This window comes from Delphinus delphis, chromosome 15, assembly GCF_949987515.2.
Source record: "Delphinus delphis chromosome 15, mDelDel1.2, whole genome shotgun sequence".
Classification (NCBI taxonomy): domain Eukaryota; kingdom Metazoa; phylum Chordata; class Mammalia; order Artiodactyla; family Delphinidae; genus Delphinus; species Delphinus delphis.
In genome coordinates, this window is record NC_082697.1 from 71,074,646 (window position 1) to 71,088,677 (window position 14,032).

Below are 14,032 nucleotides of genomic sequence, written 5' to 3' on the forward strand. Positions count from 1 at the left end.
CCTTTCCTCTACCCTGTTGCCTGGAGTGCAGATGTGACAGCTGTAGCTCTAGCCATCCTGTTAGTCCATGAGGACAAAGGCCACAGGGATGATGGAGAGGCCCCCAGGGGCCGGGATCCTGAGGACCGCATGAAGCAGAGCCACCCTAGATTTGAAACTTTTAAAAGGAATCAATACATTTCTCCACTGAAGCCAGTTACTTGGGGCCGCCATTACTTGCAGCTAAACATAATCCTGACGGCTCTGCCCCCTACACGAGCTGCAGCCCCGTCCTAATCATATCTGGGCATCACTGGGCTCAGAATCTCCGCTGTCAAGCCCTGCACACCAATGGGTCCTTTCTGAATGGCAGTGCCGATCAGGCTGGACCTCCCCACACCTGTGAGACGACAGAGACAGAACGTCTGGCTTCCCTCCCCCAAGGTCAAATCCTACACTTGGAAGCAATGCCAACACTGGTCTTGCCTCATCCCAACTTTCGCACGCCCAGCCTACCTCCCCCAAAGTCCCAGCAAGCACTGGAAGTAAGGGAAGTGTAATGGCTCTCAGCACCATCTCACTTGGGGGGCGGGGGAGGGCAAGATGATGTCCCTCCACCTGCCTCTCCCCCTGCACTAACCGCTCAAGAAACTCAGCGCTTTGCAACAGGATTCTGGCCCCTGGGGCACCATCACCCAGGGATGCTGAAGGACAGGATCAGGGCTTCGGGAAGTGTCCCTGGAGAGGGCAAGGCTGGCACACCGGAGCTGGGGCCACACTTACCTTTCTCTGACGCTGGGGCCAGGTCAATGAAGCTGCGGCATTTCTCACCTTTGAAAAAAAAAAGAAAGACAGGTTTTCAGAATATGAAAGGAAGTGAGAGCTTCAGGCTTCCGCCTCTCCCCCTCCCACGAGCCCTGTACGGATCTGGGGGTAGCGGGGCCCAAACATCTCTAACCCGAGCAGCATCTTTCTCTAAACCCTAATTCCCAGAAAGCCAACGTCCTGAGGAATGTGGATGGTGAAGCCGCAAGTCCCTATGATGCCTCCTTCCGTCACCTCCCGGTCCAATCCATCCAGCCCTGTCACTCCCACCTCCTCAAAGCCCTCCTGCCCTTTCCACGGACTCCACCCCTTCCAGGCCCAGCAGGATGAGGGCTGAAGCCATCACTGGGCTCCCTGGACCTCCACTCTGGCTTCTGTCGAATCCACTCTCCACACTGCAGCTGGAGGGGTATTTTCAAACCACACAGCTCTGATTACATCACATGCACACACGCAAGTACGCACACTCCTGCTCAAAACACTTTATCCCAAAATAAAGCCCAAATTCTTTCACATGGATCCAGGACTGGCCTCCACCGGCCTCTCCATCCACACCCCCTCCCCGCCCCTCCTCCCCTCCCCTACTCTCAGCTCCTATACTCTTCGTGTTCCCTTCCCCCACCCCCCGACTGGGAACACACTTCATCCCTAGTAGAAGCTCTCATGGCACCATGGCCTCTCCTAGGTGGCAGCTAGTCACCTTATAACTCTTATCATTTTGTGTGTGATTCTCACAAGCTGGAAGTGGAAGCCCCGTGAAGGCAGGTACCACATCTTCAATTCATCTCCAGCTCAGAAAACGGTACCTCCATCCTCCCAGATGCTCAGGCCAGAACCTTGATATCATCCTTTGTTTCTCTCTTTCTCTCACACCTCCCCATCTGATCTGCAGGTCCACCTTCCCAATATACTTAGAATCCAACTACTTTTCACCACCTCCTCTGGTCCCAGCCCCATCATCTCCTCCTGGATTACTGCAGTAGCCTCTGCATGGGTCTCCCTGTTTCTGCCCTTATCCACACAGTCACCAGAAGGGTCCTGTTATAACCTAAGATGGATTACGTCTCCTCTCAGAACTTTCCCACGGTTCTCAATTCACTCAGAGTCAGAACCTAAGTCCTTACCATGGCCTATAAGGCCCTGTGTGATCTGTGCCCCCATCACCTCCCTGACCTCACTTCCTACTGGCTTGCCCCTTGCTCACTCCACTCCAGCCACACTGGCCTCCTTGCTGATCCTTAAATGTGCCAGCCACATTCCTGCCTCAGGACCTTTGCACGTGCTGTTACTTCTCCCTGGAGCATTCCTCCCCCAGATAGCTGAATGGTTTGCCCTTCCTCTCCTTTATCACTTTCCCCAAGTCTTACCTTCTCAAGAAGGCCTTTCCTAACTAGTTTATTTAATATTCCGAACACCTTTTCCCTGACTCTCCCCATCTCTCTTCCCACTGGACCCCTAGCACCTAGAACACTGCCTGGTACATAGAGAGTGCTCAATAAATATTTACTGAAGGGGTATACGAATGAGTAAATGAATGAATGAACAAACGAATGCCTTCCACCCAAACCTTATGCCTATAAGAAACTTCAACTCTTCAGTCTTTCCTCCCAGCCTCCTTGATGCCAGGCCCTATGCTGGCCATCAAGGACACAGTGAGAGCAAGATGTGACCTAGCCTTAAGGTCCTTTCTCAGATGGGACACGTGCTCTATACTTTGCCACAGTCCCCACCACACCCTGTTGCTTTACCCCTAGACCTTAGACCTCACTGGTCCCTGAGACACTAGATTCGCTGACCTTTAGGGTGAGCTTGCAACTCCTAGTTCAAGGGTTTTACTGCTGAGCATAGCAGCAAGAAATAGATTTCACTGATGAGCCCAACAAGGAGATAGACTTTGAGTCCAAATGGCGTCAATGTAGGTTGGGGATGAAAAGAATCTGGAAGCTTCCAGCATTCTCAATTCTTGTGTCTGCTTGAAGCTTCCTAAATTTTCCTCTAAGAAGGTCCCTTGAAGCCCGTTTGGGCTCCTGAACCTCCTTCCAGCCCCATACAAATGCAAAGGCAGATATCAGGGAGTGGTAAGAGATGAGGCTGAGAAGGAAGGCTGGGGCCAGATCACGAAGGGTCTTAAGTGCTGAGTTAAGGAGTGGATTCCTCTCTTATATATGTCACCCCTTCCAAAGAATCATGAGGCCACAGGTGGATGGATCCCACTCCTGTGATTCCATCGTGCTTGCTTCCTCCCCAGGCTCTATATTGAGATGTAGGACCCTCTCCTTCCTTTATAGAAGAGGCTCAGGGCCACTGAGTGATCAGCCAGGACCACACAGCAAGTCAATGATACTGAGATTATAAAGAGATGTTTGCTGACAGCCAAGAACCAGAAGAGGATTTTTTAAAATGAGAATAGGTAGTGTGCTAAGAATGGATAGATTTTGAATGCATCATCTTAAACTTTCTTTATGTTATATTGTTTTCTCAGAGCTAAAGAGGGAAAATTTTAATGGCTAAATTCAGACCAGCAGCCAGGGCCCCATTAAGACTTTTGTGGACCCTAGGCTCTTTTGCCTTTGGAGTCTCTTCCTCAATAAAGACAAATTAAATTAAAAATTGTATTTTAGGGGGCTTCCCTGGTGGCGCAGTGGTTGAGAGTCCGCCTGCCGATGCAGGGGACACGGGTTCGTGCCCCAGTCCGGGAAGATCCCACATGCCGCGGAGCGGCTGGGTCCATGAGCCATGGCCGCTGAGCCTGTGCGTCCGGAGCCTGTGCTCCGCAACGGGAGAGGCCACAACAGTGAGAGGCCTGCGTACCGCAAAAAATAAATAAATAAATTTTAAAAAATTGAATTTTACAAATGCATTGGTTAAACATTAATATATTAACATTATATATTAAAATTTTTCTTCACCTAAAAGATTTTTTTTATTCTGATTCTGAAAGAAATTAAAACATTTTATGGGCTTTTGCTCTGACCTTGTACCCTGAAATCCTGCTGAATTCATTTATTAGTTCTGATAGTTTTTAGTGGAGTCTTAGGATTTACTATATACAAGATCATGTAATCTACAAATAGATATAGTTTCACTTTTTCCTTTTAATCTCGATGTCATTTATTTCTTTTTCTTGACTAATTGCTCCAGTCAAAACCTCCAGTATAATGTTGAATACAAGTGGCAAGAGCAGGCATCCTTGTCTTGTTCCTGATATGAAAGGGAAAGAATTCATTCTTGTACCACAAGTATGATGTTAACTGTATTCTTTTTCATAGATACTCTTTATCGGGTTGGGGAAGTTCTCTTCTATTTCTAGTTTGTTGAGTAGTTTTATTGTAAAAGTGTGTTTACTTTCTCTTTAATTCCACAACAACCTACAATGTAGTTCTGAGAATCCCCATTTTAGAGACAAGCAAACTGAGGCTCTGAGCTTTCAATGACTTGCCCAAGACCACATAGCCAGTAAGTGATGGACTCAACCCAGTACATAGACCCCAAACTCCATGCCCTAAAGTTTTTCCAGCTATCTATTCCCATTTGCAGCTAGCCATTCCCACTGTGCAGAGCTACTAGGTCCTAAAAGTAACTCTCTGAGAACATACCTCCATGCAGATAGGGAAAATCCACCAGGGACTAAATAAAATGGCTCTCATGCTTCTATTTCTGCTACGTAGACAAGACCAAATAGAAGATGTTTGAGCAGAGATGGTCAAACTTGGCCCAACACTCCCTGTACAGGGCAAAGCTGAGCTTTAAGGAAAAATCATAGTAATGACATAAGGACAACTGGATATTTCAATGGTCACCAAGTCTAATAACTAAAATCCAAACACAGAAGAGTGGTGGTATGTGGCTCTAGAGCCAGACCTGCGTGGGTTCAGCCTGGCTCCATCACCTATTAGATATGTAACATCAATGTTAGCCTTTTGGTGCCTCAATTTCCCTACCTATAAAAAGTGAAAATCACTAATGCTAGTGTTTCTGTAGTGCTTATTACAGGGTGGATCTGTAGGGCTTGGTGCCAACCACCAGGTGACACAGCTAGGACAGCTCAGCAGGCAGGAGTCCAGCCAAGTGGCAGCTGCAGGGATACGTGGGTTCCCCTACGGCCCCGCACCTTCCGTTGTCTCCCCCTAACCATTGCACATTGCCTGGTAACTGCCTCATTTTTGCCCCATGAAGATGCCCTTTCTCCCATCACTTCCTCCCACTCTGATTCCCTCTGACCCAAGATGAGCTACCAAGATCAAGCGGACAAATGGGTGTCAGCCTCTCCTCCCCAGGAGGAGAGTTCCCTAAAGATCCATTGTGTTCCCAGAGGGCCCCTGGAGGGTAACGCTGCCCCACTTCAGGGAGGGGCAGAGGAGGGAATTTGTGCAGGAGGAGGATAGAGCCAGCAGACCCCTGGGGAGAAGTTTTTGGGGGTCCATGAGCCACAGGACCTCCACAGCCCCCTATGGAGATGTCAGGACCTTCTAGGAAAACAGCCTGGGAAAGCTGGACTTTGGGGTCAGAGGTCACAGATTTAACAAAAATCCTGCACCCCAGTGAGGGTCTCAGGGCCCCCATGGGCCCAGGAAACCATGAGCAATGAGGACAAGAGGGGCAGAAGAAGACCAGAGATTCTCCCAAAAGTTCTGAAAACTTCACATCACCCCAGGGCTGTGAGGGAACCTTCATTATGTGAGATCTGAATTTCTCACTATCCCAGAGAATGGACGTTCAGTCCCATTAGACCAGAGGAATAAACTAATGGGAAGTACCTTGCCTGTAAGAAGGGAGCATGCCGATTCAGATCCACCATAGCCTCGAAGGGAAACATCCTGCACAAGGTTCCTCATCCTTGCATCTCGCTCCAAGGTCCGTAGCCAACAGATGGGACTTGGAACCCAGTCCCAATGCAAGGGTGGTCAATACATGAGATCTCAACATCCAGCAATGACTGGGGAAGCCTGTGGGGACTGGGTAACCTGGAGGAGGTGTGCCCTGTCTAAAGGAATATGAATTAACATCCTGGCCATCTGGACCAGTCAGGATCCTGGCAGGAAACAGATGGCACCCTGGAAAGGGCTCACCGAAGACTGCTGAGTGTAGGGCCTATTCATAGACGTGTGGACAGGGGCGAGGGGTGAGCAACAGTGGGGAGCCCTCACCTCCTCCAGCCTGAAGGGGCTGGGGAGGGAAAGGAGGCTGCGAGAGATGATGCCACAGAGGAGGAACTGCCCCTCGGAGCTTAGCTGCACCGAAGCAAGCATCAAAATCAGAATTTCTGCGGCAGGGCCTGAGAATCTGCATTTCTAACAAATTCCCAGGGGTTGCTGATGCTGCTAGTCTGGGGACCACACTTTAGAACCACTCCTTAGAGGAATGCAGTCACTGTCAAAACCTCAACAGGCCAAGAACAAGGTAGGGGAGGGGGAAACACCCCGACCTTTCTCTCCTTCTGCCCTCTGATTTCCTTCCTATGCCTCCCACTGGCCAGAACCAATAAGAAACCAGAGGACGCAGAATTCCGGGCCATTGCATCTGCGCAGGGCAGTCTCCCACGGGGGCAGTCTCCCACAGGGGGCAGTGGACAGACGCGGAGGGGTGAACGGCGAACAATCAGCATGCCACCCTACCCCAGGTGGCCCTCACCCCTCCTCACCCATCACTCTCATCCTCTCACCCTGCATGCTTGTCTCTTTCATAGTCTTACCACGATTACTATCTGAATTGATCTTGTGGACGCATTTGTTCACGTGTTTATTATCTGTGTCGTCTACAGGATGTGTGTGGACTTCTCCTCTGTTGTGGGTTGTATTTACATGTAGGTATGCATAGGCTGTGGGCTTGACCACATTCTGGACCAGGATGGAGGCTGCACACAGTGATGCAACGGTGAAGATGAGATCTCTCTCTCTCTCTCTCTCTCTCTCTCTGAATCCTAGAAATCCAAATCACATCAAGCAGTGATATTTGGGGATGTCTGAATTAATTTTTTTTTAATATTTATTTATTTGTTTATTTTGGGCTGCATCCGGTCTTAGTTGCGGCACGCGGGATCTTTCGTTTCGGCGCGTGAGCTTCTCTCTAGTTGTGGTGCGCAGGCTCCAGAGCGTGTGGGCTCTGTAGCTGTAGCACAGGGGCTCCAGAGTGCGTGGGCTCAGTAGTTGCAGCGTGCAGGCTTAGCTGCCCCATGGCATGTGGAACCTTAGTTCCTCCATGGCATGTGGAATCTTAGTTCCCCAACCAGGGATCAAACCCGAGTCCCCTGCATTGGAAAGAAGATTCTTAACCACCGGACCACCAGGGAAGTCCCATGTTTGAATTAATTTTGACCCCTAAATATATACTTCTCTTTGGTTCCCAATATCAGTGTTTAGTATTCACGCACTTATACTCAATGAACATTTATTGAGCACCTACATGCCAGGCACCATTCAAGGCGCTGGGGGTGCAGCAGAGAACCAGAAGGCAAGTGACCACCCTTGCGGAGCTGCTGTTCTAATATTAAAGTGTATGTATAGACCACTTGGAATCCTTGCACCAAAGAGGGCGTTCCCCAGCTCATCTAAACAGTGCCCAGATGCATATATCCAGACAAAACTCTAATTCAAAAAGATACATGCACCCCTATATTTATAGTAGCACTATACACAATAGCCAAGGCATGGAAGCAACCTAAATGTCCATCGACAGATGAATGGATAGAGAAGATGTGGTGCGTATATACAATGAATACTACTCAGCCATAAAAAAGAATAAAATCATGCCATTTGTAGCAACATGGATGCAGCTAGAGATTATCATACTAAGTGAAGTTAAGTCAGAAAGAGAAAGACAAATACCATGTGATATCACTTATATGTGGAATCTAAAATACGACACAAATGAACCCATCTATGAAACAGAAACAAGACTCATGGACATAGAGAACAGACTGGTGGTTGCCAAGGGGGAGGGGGGTGGAGGAGGGATGGAGTGGGAGGCTGGGGGTAGCAGATGTAAGCTTTATATACAGGATGGATAAACAACAAGGTCCTACTGTACAGCACAGAGAACTGTACCCAATATCCTATGATAAACCATAATGGAAAAGAATATTAAAAAAGAATGTGTATATATGTATGACTGAATCATCTTGCTGTACGTCAGAAGTTAACACAGCATTGTAAATCAACTATACGTCAATTGAAAAATTAAAAATAAATATGTAAACAGTGCCCAGACGGCATCTCTGAGACAAACGGAAGCTCTGTGATCAGGTATCTCATTCGCTGCTGTGTCCTCAAAGCCTGGGACACTAACAGGTGCTCCGGACATGATGGTGGAATGAGTAAATGAAGAGCATTTCACAGATTGCCTTCATTAAGGATTACACCAAAGGGGGGCGCCTCTGCAGAACCCTACAGGTATGGCCAACACACCTGCAGGCAGAGGTGAGAATGAAAGTTGAGCTCCGGAGCGTCTCGGGGCCCATCTGAGAGGGAAGAGGCAAACAGAAAGGGGGGGTCTTCACCACCCAGGGAAGAGCAGCCATGCCCAGCCTCATGTCTGCCACGACGCAGAGGAGCCCGGAGATCAGCCTGGGCATGATGTCTTTGAGGGTCGCCTTTCACCTCCTTTTCTGCTGCTTTGCGCCTGCTGATTCAGATTTACAACCTACCTTTTCCTACCTCTCGATCTCGACGTCTTCTCTCCCTCCATTTCCCCGTGTCTGACACAGCCCCAGCCTTCAAACCCACCAGCTCCCCCACCGTGAAGCCTGCCTTGTTCACCAACCACCTGCCCCGCCTCGAAGAGATGTCTCCCCGCTCTGAATTCCCAGTGTTTTATCATGATATCTCCCATGATACGGTCACTTACTACCATGGGCACAGCTTGGCCCGTTTTGGCCCCCTTTGGGCTGTTAATAGCAGATCTACCCACCATCAGGTGGAAGCTTGAGTTTGTCATGTTGCCTAAGATCCAGGATCCAATGACCCAAGGAGAATCCAGGGCAAGCACCGTGCTAAGAGCATGGCACACATCACAACTGTGTGAGGTCAATATCCATCCCCACTTTACAGATGAGGAAACTGAGGCTCACACAGGCAAAGCGACCTACCCAAGGTTACACAGCCAAGAAGCAGCAGAACCAGGAGCTGGACCCAGGTCTGTGTCTTTCCAAAGCTCTCTCCATCATGCAAGGGACTGACTTGTCCAGACGGGGACAGGGACCCAGGACATTCCATGACCAGACCAGCTTGTTTGGACTCCAGCAAATCAACACTGTCTCTGAAATATCTTTTTTTTTTTAACATTTTACTACGCAAAGTTCCCATCTTTTACAAGAGCAGAGAGATCAGTATGAAGAGTCCCATGTCCGCAGCCCAGCTTGGAAACTCACCTTGTCTCTCCGCACCAGCAGCCCACCACTAGTGGGGTTATCTTGAAACAAGTCCCAGAGGTTTGAATCTAAATGCCTCTTTGAAGGGTTTGCTCCCTTGCTCAGAAAAGACAAATGGAAGGTCATTTCTTCTTAGACTCTCTGGCATCACCCTATGGGGCTGCTGACTTTTAGCACCACGGGAACAAAACGTGCAACCCAAGAGGCCCTGACCTGCCCTAGCTGCTGACTCCTTTTGACCCACTGTCTGCGGGACCTGCCTGAGCTAAGGGTGAGGGGGCTTAGAAATTGCCCTCAACACAGCATCTTCAGCTTGGCAGCCGGCGCTCCAATCCCACCACCAAGGGGAACACCTGGCAAGGCCCTCGGCCGAATCCAGGCTTCCAGGAATCCACACCAGAGACAATGGGAGGGTCACAGCTGCCTCCTCTCTGGCTCAACACTCGTGCCTCATTCCAGGAATCTTACCCCGAGGTCCCTCCTCCAGGTCTGATCTACTTGAGAAAGAAACTCGTGGTGGAGGCCAAGGAAGGCGGGTAGCCTGGGGTTCACGGGAGCCAGGCAGGCTGTGCTCCCTGGTGAAAAGCCTGGGCTCTGATTTCACACGGACCTGAAGCCAAATCTCAGCTCTGCCACCTGCTAGCCGTGGAGCTCTGGGGGAACCATCGTTTTTATTCATTTGGTTGGGTTTTTTGGCCAGTGAAGGATGATGATTCCAGCCTCACGAGGTTGCTTGAGGGCTAAATGAGGTAACGGGTATGAAGCAAGACGTCTTCAGTTAGGATTTAAATCAGGCAACACCTGCGAGGGATCAGCTCAATGTGCCGACACCCACATCCCCAGCCCGTCATTCATCACAGCTCTTGGGCTCCCTCCTCGAAAGGGGGTGCTCTGAAGGCAAATGGAGGTGTCTGGGCTCAGAAACCACAAGACGTGCGTTCAAATCCCTCCTCTGCCTCCCCCTGGCCCCGTGACCTCAGGAAGTGGCTTCACACATCTGAGCCTTTTCCTCAGGTGCCAGATGAAAGTCATTTCAGCTCTGCCCTCCAGGCTTGCAAAAAAGGATGAAAACGGAAGGGAGTGTGAGAAAAATGCCTGCCCCGCGATCGGCTCCGTAAATAAGCGCTATTTTTGATTCCATCCCTGGATCCTAAGTTAGAGTCACACTGCGCTCCTCCTAAGGAGAGCCTGGACGTCTTCCTGAGCCAGGAGCAGGAGGCTGTAACTGTGCCTCTTCAGCGGGAGTAGGTGGGGGGAGCCTGGCAGGGCCACGGGCAGAATCCAGGGAGGTGGCCAGAGGCAGATGCCCAAGGCTGGCAGAAGGGTGAGGAGTGCCGAAGGTCAGCCAAGCTGCCCTCGGCGTGAACACGCAGGAGCCAGATCTGGTTGGCAGCGGGAAGACGGGCAGCAAGAGGAAGGGGCACTGGGGAGCCCAGTGTCCTTGGCTGGGTCCCCAGGTCATGGGTCTGAGGTTCGTGACTTAATTTCACAACCCATCTGATGGTGGAGTTGAGGTTTCTGTGGCTTGCAAGGTAGGGAGGGGCCACCCGGAGGGAGCCCCATGGTGAGGGGCTAGGCCCAACATGCTCTACAAACTACCACCCCCATTTTACAGATGAAGAAACTGAGGCACAGATAGACTGAGTAACTTGTCTAAGGTCGCACAGCCAATGGTGGAGCCTGGATTCAAATGGAGACAGCCCGCCACAGAGCCTTTGCATTTGGCCACTACCCTGTGCTGCCTCTTAGGAGAGTAAGCAGGTTCTAGAAAAATCTATTCTTTCTAAGGGAAGTCTCAGATGCCCTCCAAGAGGACTCCACACGTGGCAGGAGAAATCAGCATCCATCAGGATGTGGCTGCATTTCGAGATGTCCAGCCAGATGCCCAAACATGGCTGGTTCTGCTTTTGACTCTGGTTCTGAGACCCAGATTCCATGGAGCCCAACCTCTGGGCAGGTGCATGGCTAGTTTTCTCTATAGTAGGAGCTTTCAACTTGCTGGGAGGGCAGAGAAAAACAGTCCTGGCCCCCAACAAATGTGGCCAAAGAGAAACCATTTTAACTGTTTGGCAAGGGTGAAAATCCACACACCTTCGCTGGGCTGGATTCAAGGAATTCAGCACCGAGAGCGGGGAGTAAAGAAAAATGCCAGCAGATCTTGCATGAAGCTTCTCCTCGCACTATCCAGGCTGGCGGCAGAGCCTTGGCAGCACTTCCTTGGAATTCTCCGGAGGCCTCTGCCAGTTCAACTGACAGGGCAGCAGATGGCACACACTTATCTGCTGATGATATTTTGATTTATTTATCTCTTACAGATGGTACCAGGCCTTGATTTCTGGCAGGAGTTCAAAATATGGGTCAACTTTCTGGAGAGAATCATTTCTCCAAGTGGATGAAACACTGGAAACTAAAATCCTGCCTGGCATCATGACATGGCATCACCATGACCTCCAGACGTACCTTGCTTGGGCATTTGGGGGCATTCTGGGTAAACTGAAGGGAATAATTTGTTCTGAAGAATTTTACAGCCAGAGGAACCTAAATGCTTATTTAAAATTAACACCATAGTGGTTAAATGGTAAGAGCTTTGAACTCACAGAGCCTCTGCCACTTACAAACTCTGGGACCCAGGCCAGACTCTCTGGGTCTTAGTTTCCTCATCTGTAAAATGGGTATGATTGTCTTCTCCACCCCCATAAGCTGTGACAGAATTACCTAGCTATCCACCAAAAAATGTGCTACTCCTTCTGCAGTGTGGCGTTATTGCTAGAAAGTGGCTGCCCCACCAGGTACAATATTTCCCAGCACCCCCTACATCCTCCTGGGGTCATATGACTGGTTCTTGCCTATAAAATGTGAGTGTGAGTGATGTGTGGCACTTCCTGGGGTGGGCTTTTATGAAGTAGACGTGCCTTTTCTTTCCTCTTCTGCCCAGATGCAGAGGCCTCCGAGGTCCTAGGAAATGGTAGAGGCACAATATGGAAGTTGCCGGGTCCCCAAATCACCATGTGGAGGAGAGCTGCCATCCACCAGCATCACCTGTACCGAAGCGTCACATGAGCTACTGTGTTAATCCCCTGCCATCTCAGGGGTTTATTGGTTACAGCAGTTGTTGTTGCCTTATACATAGTTGGGGATCAAATGAGACCCTACATGTGAGACAGCTGGTGCATGACAAGAACTCAGCAAGTGTTCACAGTTATTATTATTGTCGTCTTTCAAGGGAACTTGATAAATGAAGGATATTGTGATTTTTTTTATGTCATCCCATATGTTGTGGTTAGTTAAAGCAAAGCAAAGCTGCTTTTCCTGATACCTCAGTCTTATTTTCACCCTTTTTTTGATACTATCAGGAAGCCTTCTTGCCTTGTCACTCCTCAAAAGAATGTCCTGAGAGAAATTAAGGAGGGAGAAGGTATGGGTAGTTTTTGGGGGGCACACTCTGGCTGACACAGGGACATCATGGCCCACAATCATCAGTGTTCCCGTTTTGCTTCTCTCCTCCCGCAGCACAGAAGTCTCCACCCCAGCTGGAGATGGGAGGGGGGACCTGGGGACCATGAATCCCACCACCCTCAGCTTCCGGACGTGGAAACCAAGGCCCAGGTAGGGCTCGCAAGTTGCTTACGATCTCATCACCAGGCAGATATTGAGCTGAAGCTGGAACCCAAGTCCTCTGCCTTCTAATCCAGAAGAAGGGATGGGAGGACAGGGGCCCCACAGTCTGTGGCTCCAGAAAATAACAGTAGCCAACACTTACTGAGCACTTACTAGGTGCCAGAAACTGTTCTAAATCTCCATATGCACCACCTTCTTTAATTCTCATAACAACCACAGGAAGGAGACACTATCACTGTTCCCATTTATCAGATGAATAAACTGAGGCCCAGTGAGGTTAAGTATCTTACCCAAAGGCACAGAGATAGTAAGTGGTGGATCCAGGATTCCACCCAGGACACTCCAATTCCAGAAGCTTCGCTTTTAATCATGTTTGGAGGGACGGAACTTGTAGGAAGCATTTTTTTTTTTTTCTACTTGACTCCAGGGAGCAGAATTAAACCCTGTGGGCCCAAGGAGCAGCTCTCTACCTGGCACAACCAAAGAAGAGTCCAGCCATAAAAAAGGCCCCTCCAAGGTGGCATTAAACTTCCCAGTGGTGAGGGAATTTCCTGGCGGTCCAGTGGTTAGGACTCTGTGTTTCCATCACAGGGGGCCCGGTTTCGATCCCTGGTTGGGGAACTAAGATCCTGCAAGCCACGGCACGGCCAAAATAAAACAAAAACAAGAACAAAAACAAACTTCCCCTTGCTGAGAGGATGTAAGAAAGGGTTGGATTCCCACGTGGAGATGTTGCCAAGAGATTTAAGTAGCCAGTGGGATATCTGACTGGGCCAGTGCTCCCTCACGTGTCCCACAGGTGGTTTATGATGGGGGATGTGGCACTAAATTACACGGAATCACATCATGGGTAAACGATTTCCCTTCCCAATTCTCTTCCAACCCTTCAAGATTACTTCCAGGAAAAAACTATCAGTTTTGCGCTAGGCTGTCCTTAACATGGCTCTAACACTTGCTAATCTTCTCTTTTAAAAAAGGAGAAAAGGCAAAAATATCCAGTTGGAATTTGATAGCATTGTGGTCTTGTATGCATACACACACGCATGTGTACATATTTCTTCTATTTTTGGCAAGCCGCGCTGATTTTCTATTTCCAGTTGGAATTGAAAGCTCCCCTTCATTTACGTAAGGAAAATATGAGCCAATATAGAGCAAAAAAAAAAAAAAAAATTCATAGTAGAACAGGAGGACGTGACTAAGAACTAATTCCTAAAGGCGTTATAAGAATAACTAAAGTTTGGCAAA

The 14,032-nt window shown here is 49.3% G+C and overlaps 1 protein-coding gene across 2 annotated transcripts in view; it reads right to left on the minus strand.

Moving 5' to 3' along the window:
* GSG1L (GSG1 like) overlaps positions 1-14,032 on the minus strand; it is a 217,980-nt gene that overhangs the window by 137,513 nt on the left and 66,435 nt on the right. For both annotated transcript variants that reach the window (XM_060031966.1, XM_060031965.1), the window contains exon 2: positions 763-810. In XM_060031966.1, the coding sequence (XP_059887949.1) occupies positions 763-810 (48 nt within the window). The remainder of the gene's footprint in view (positions 1-762; positions 811-14,032) is intronic.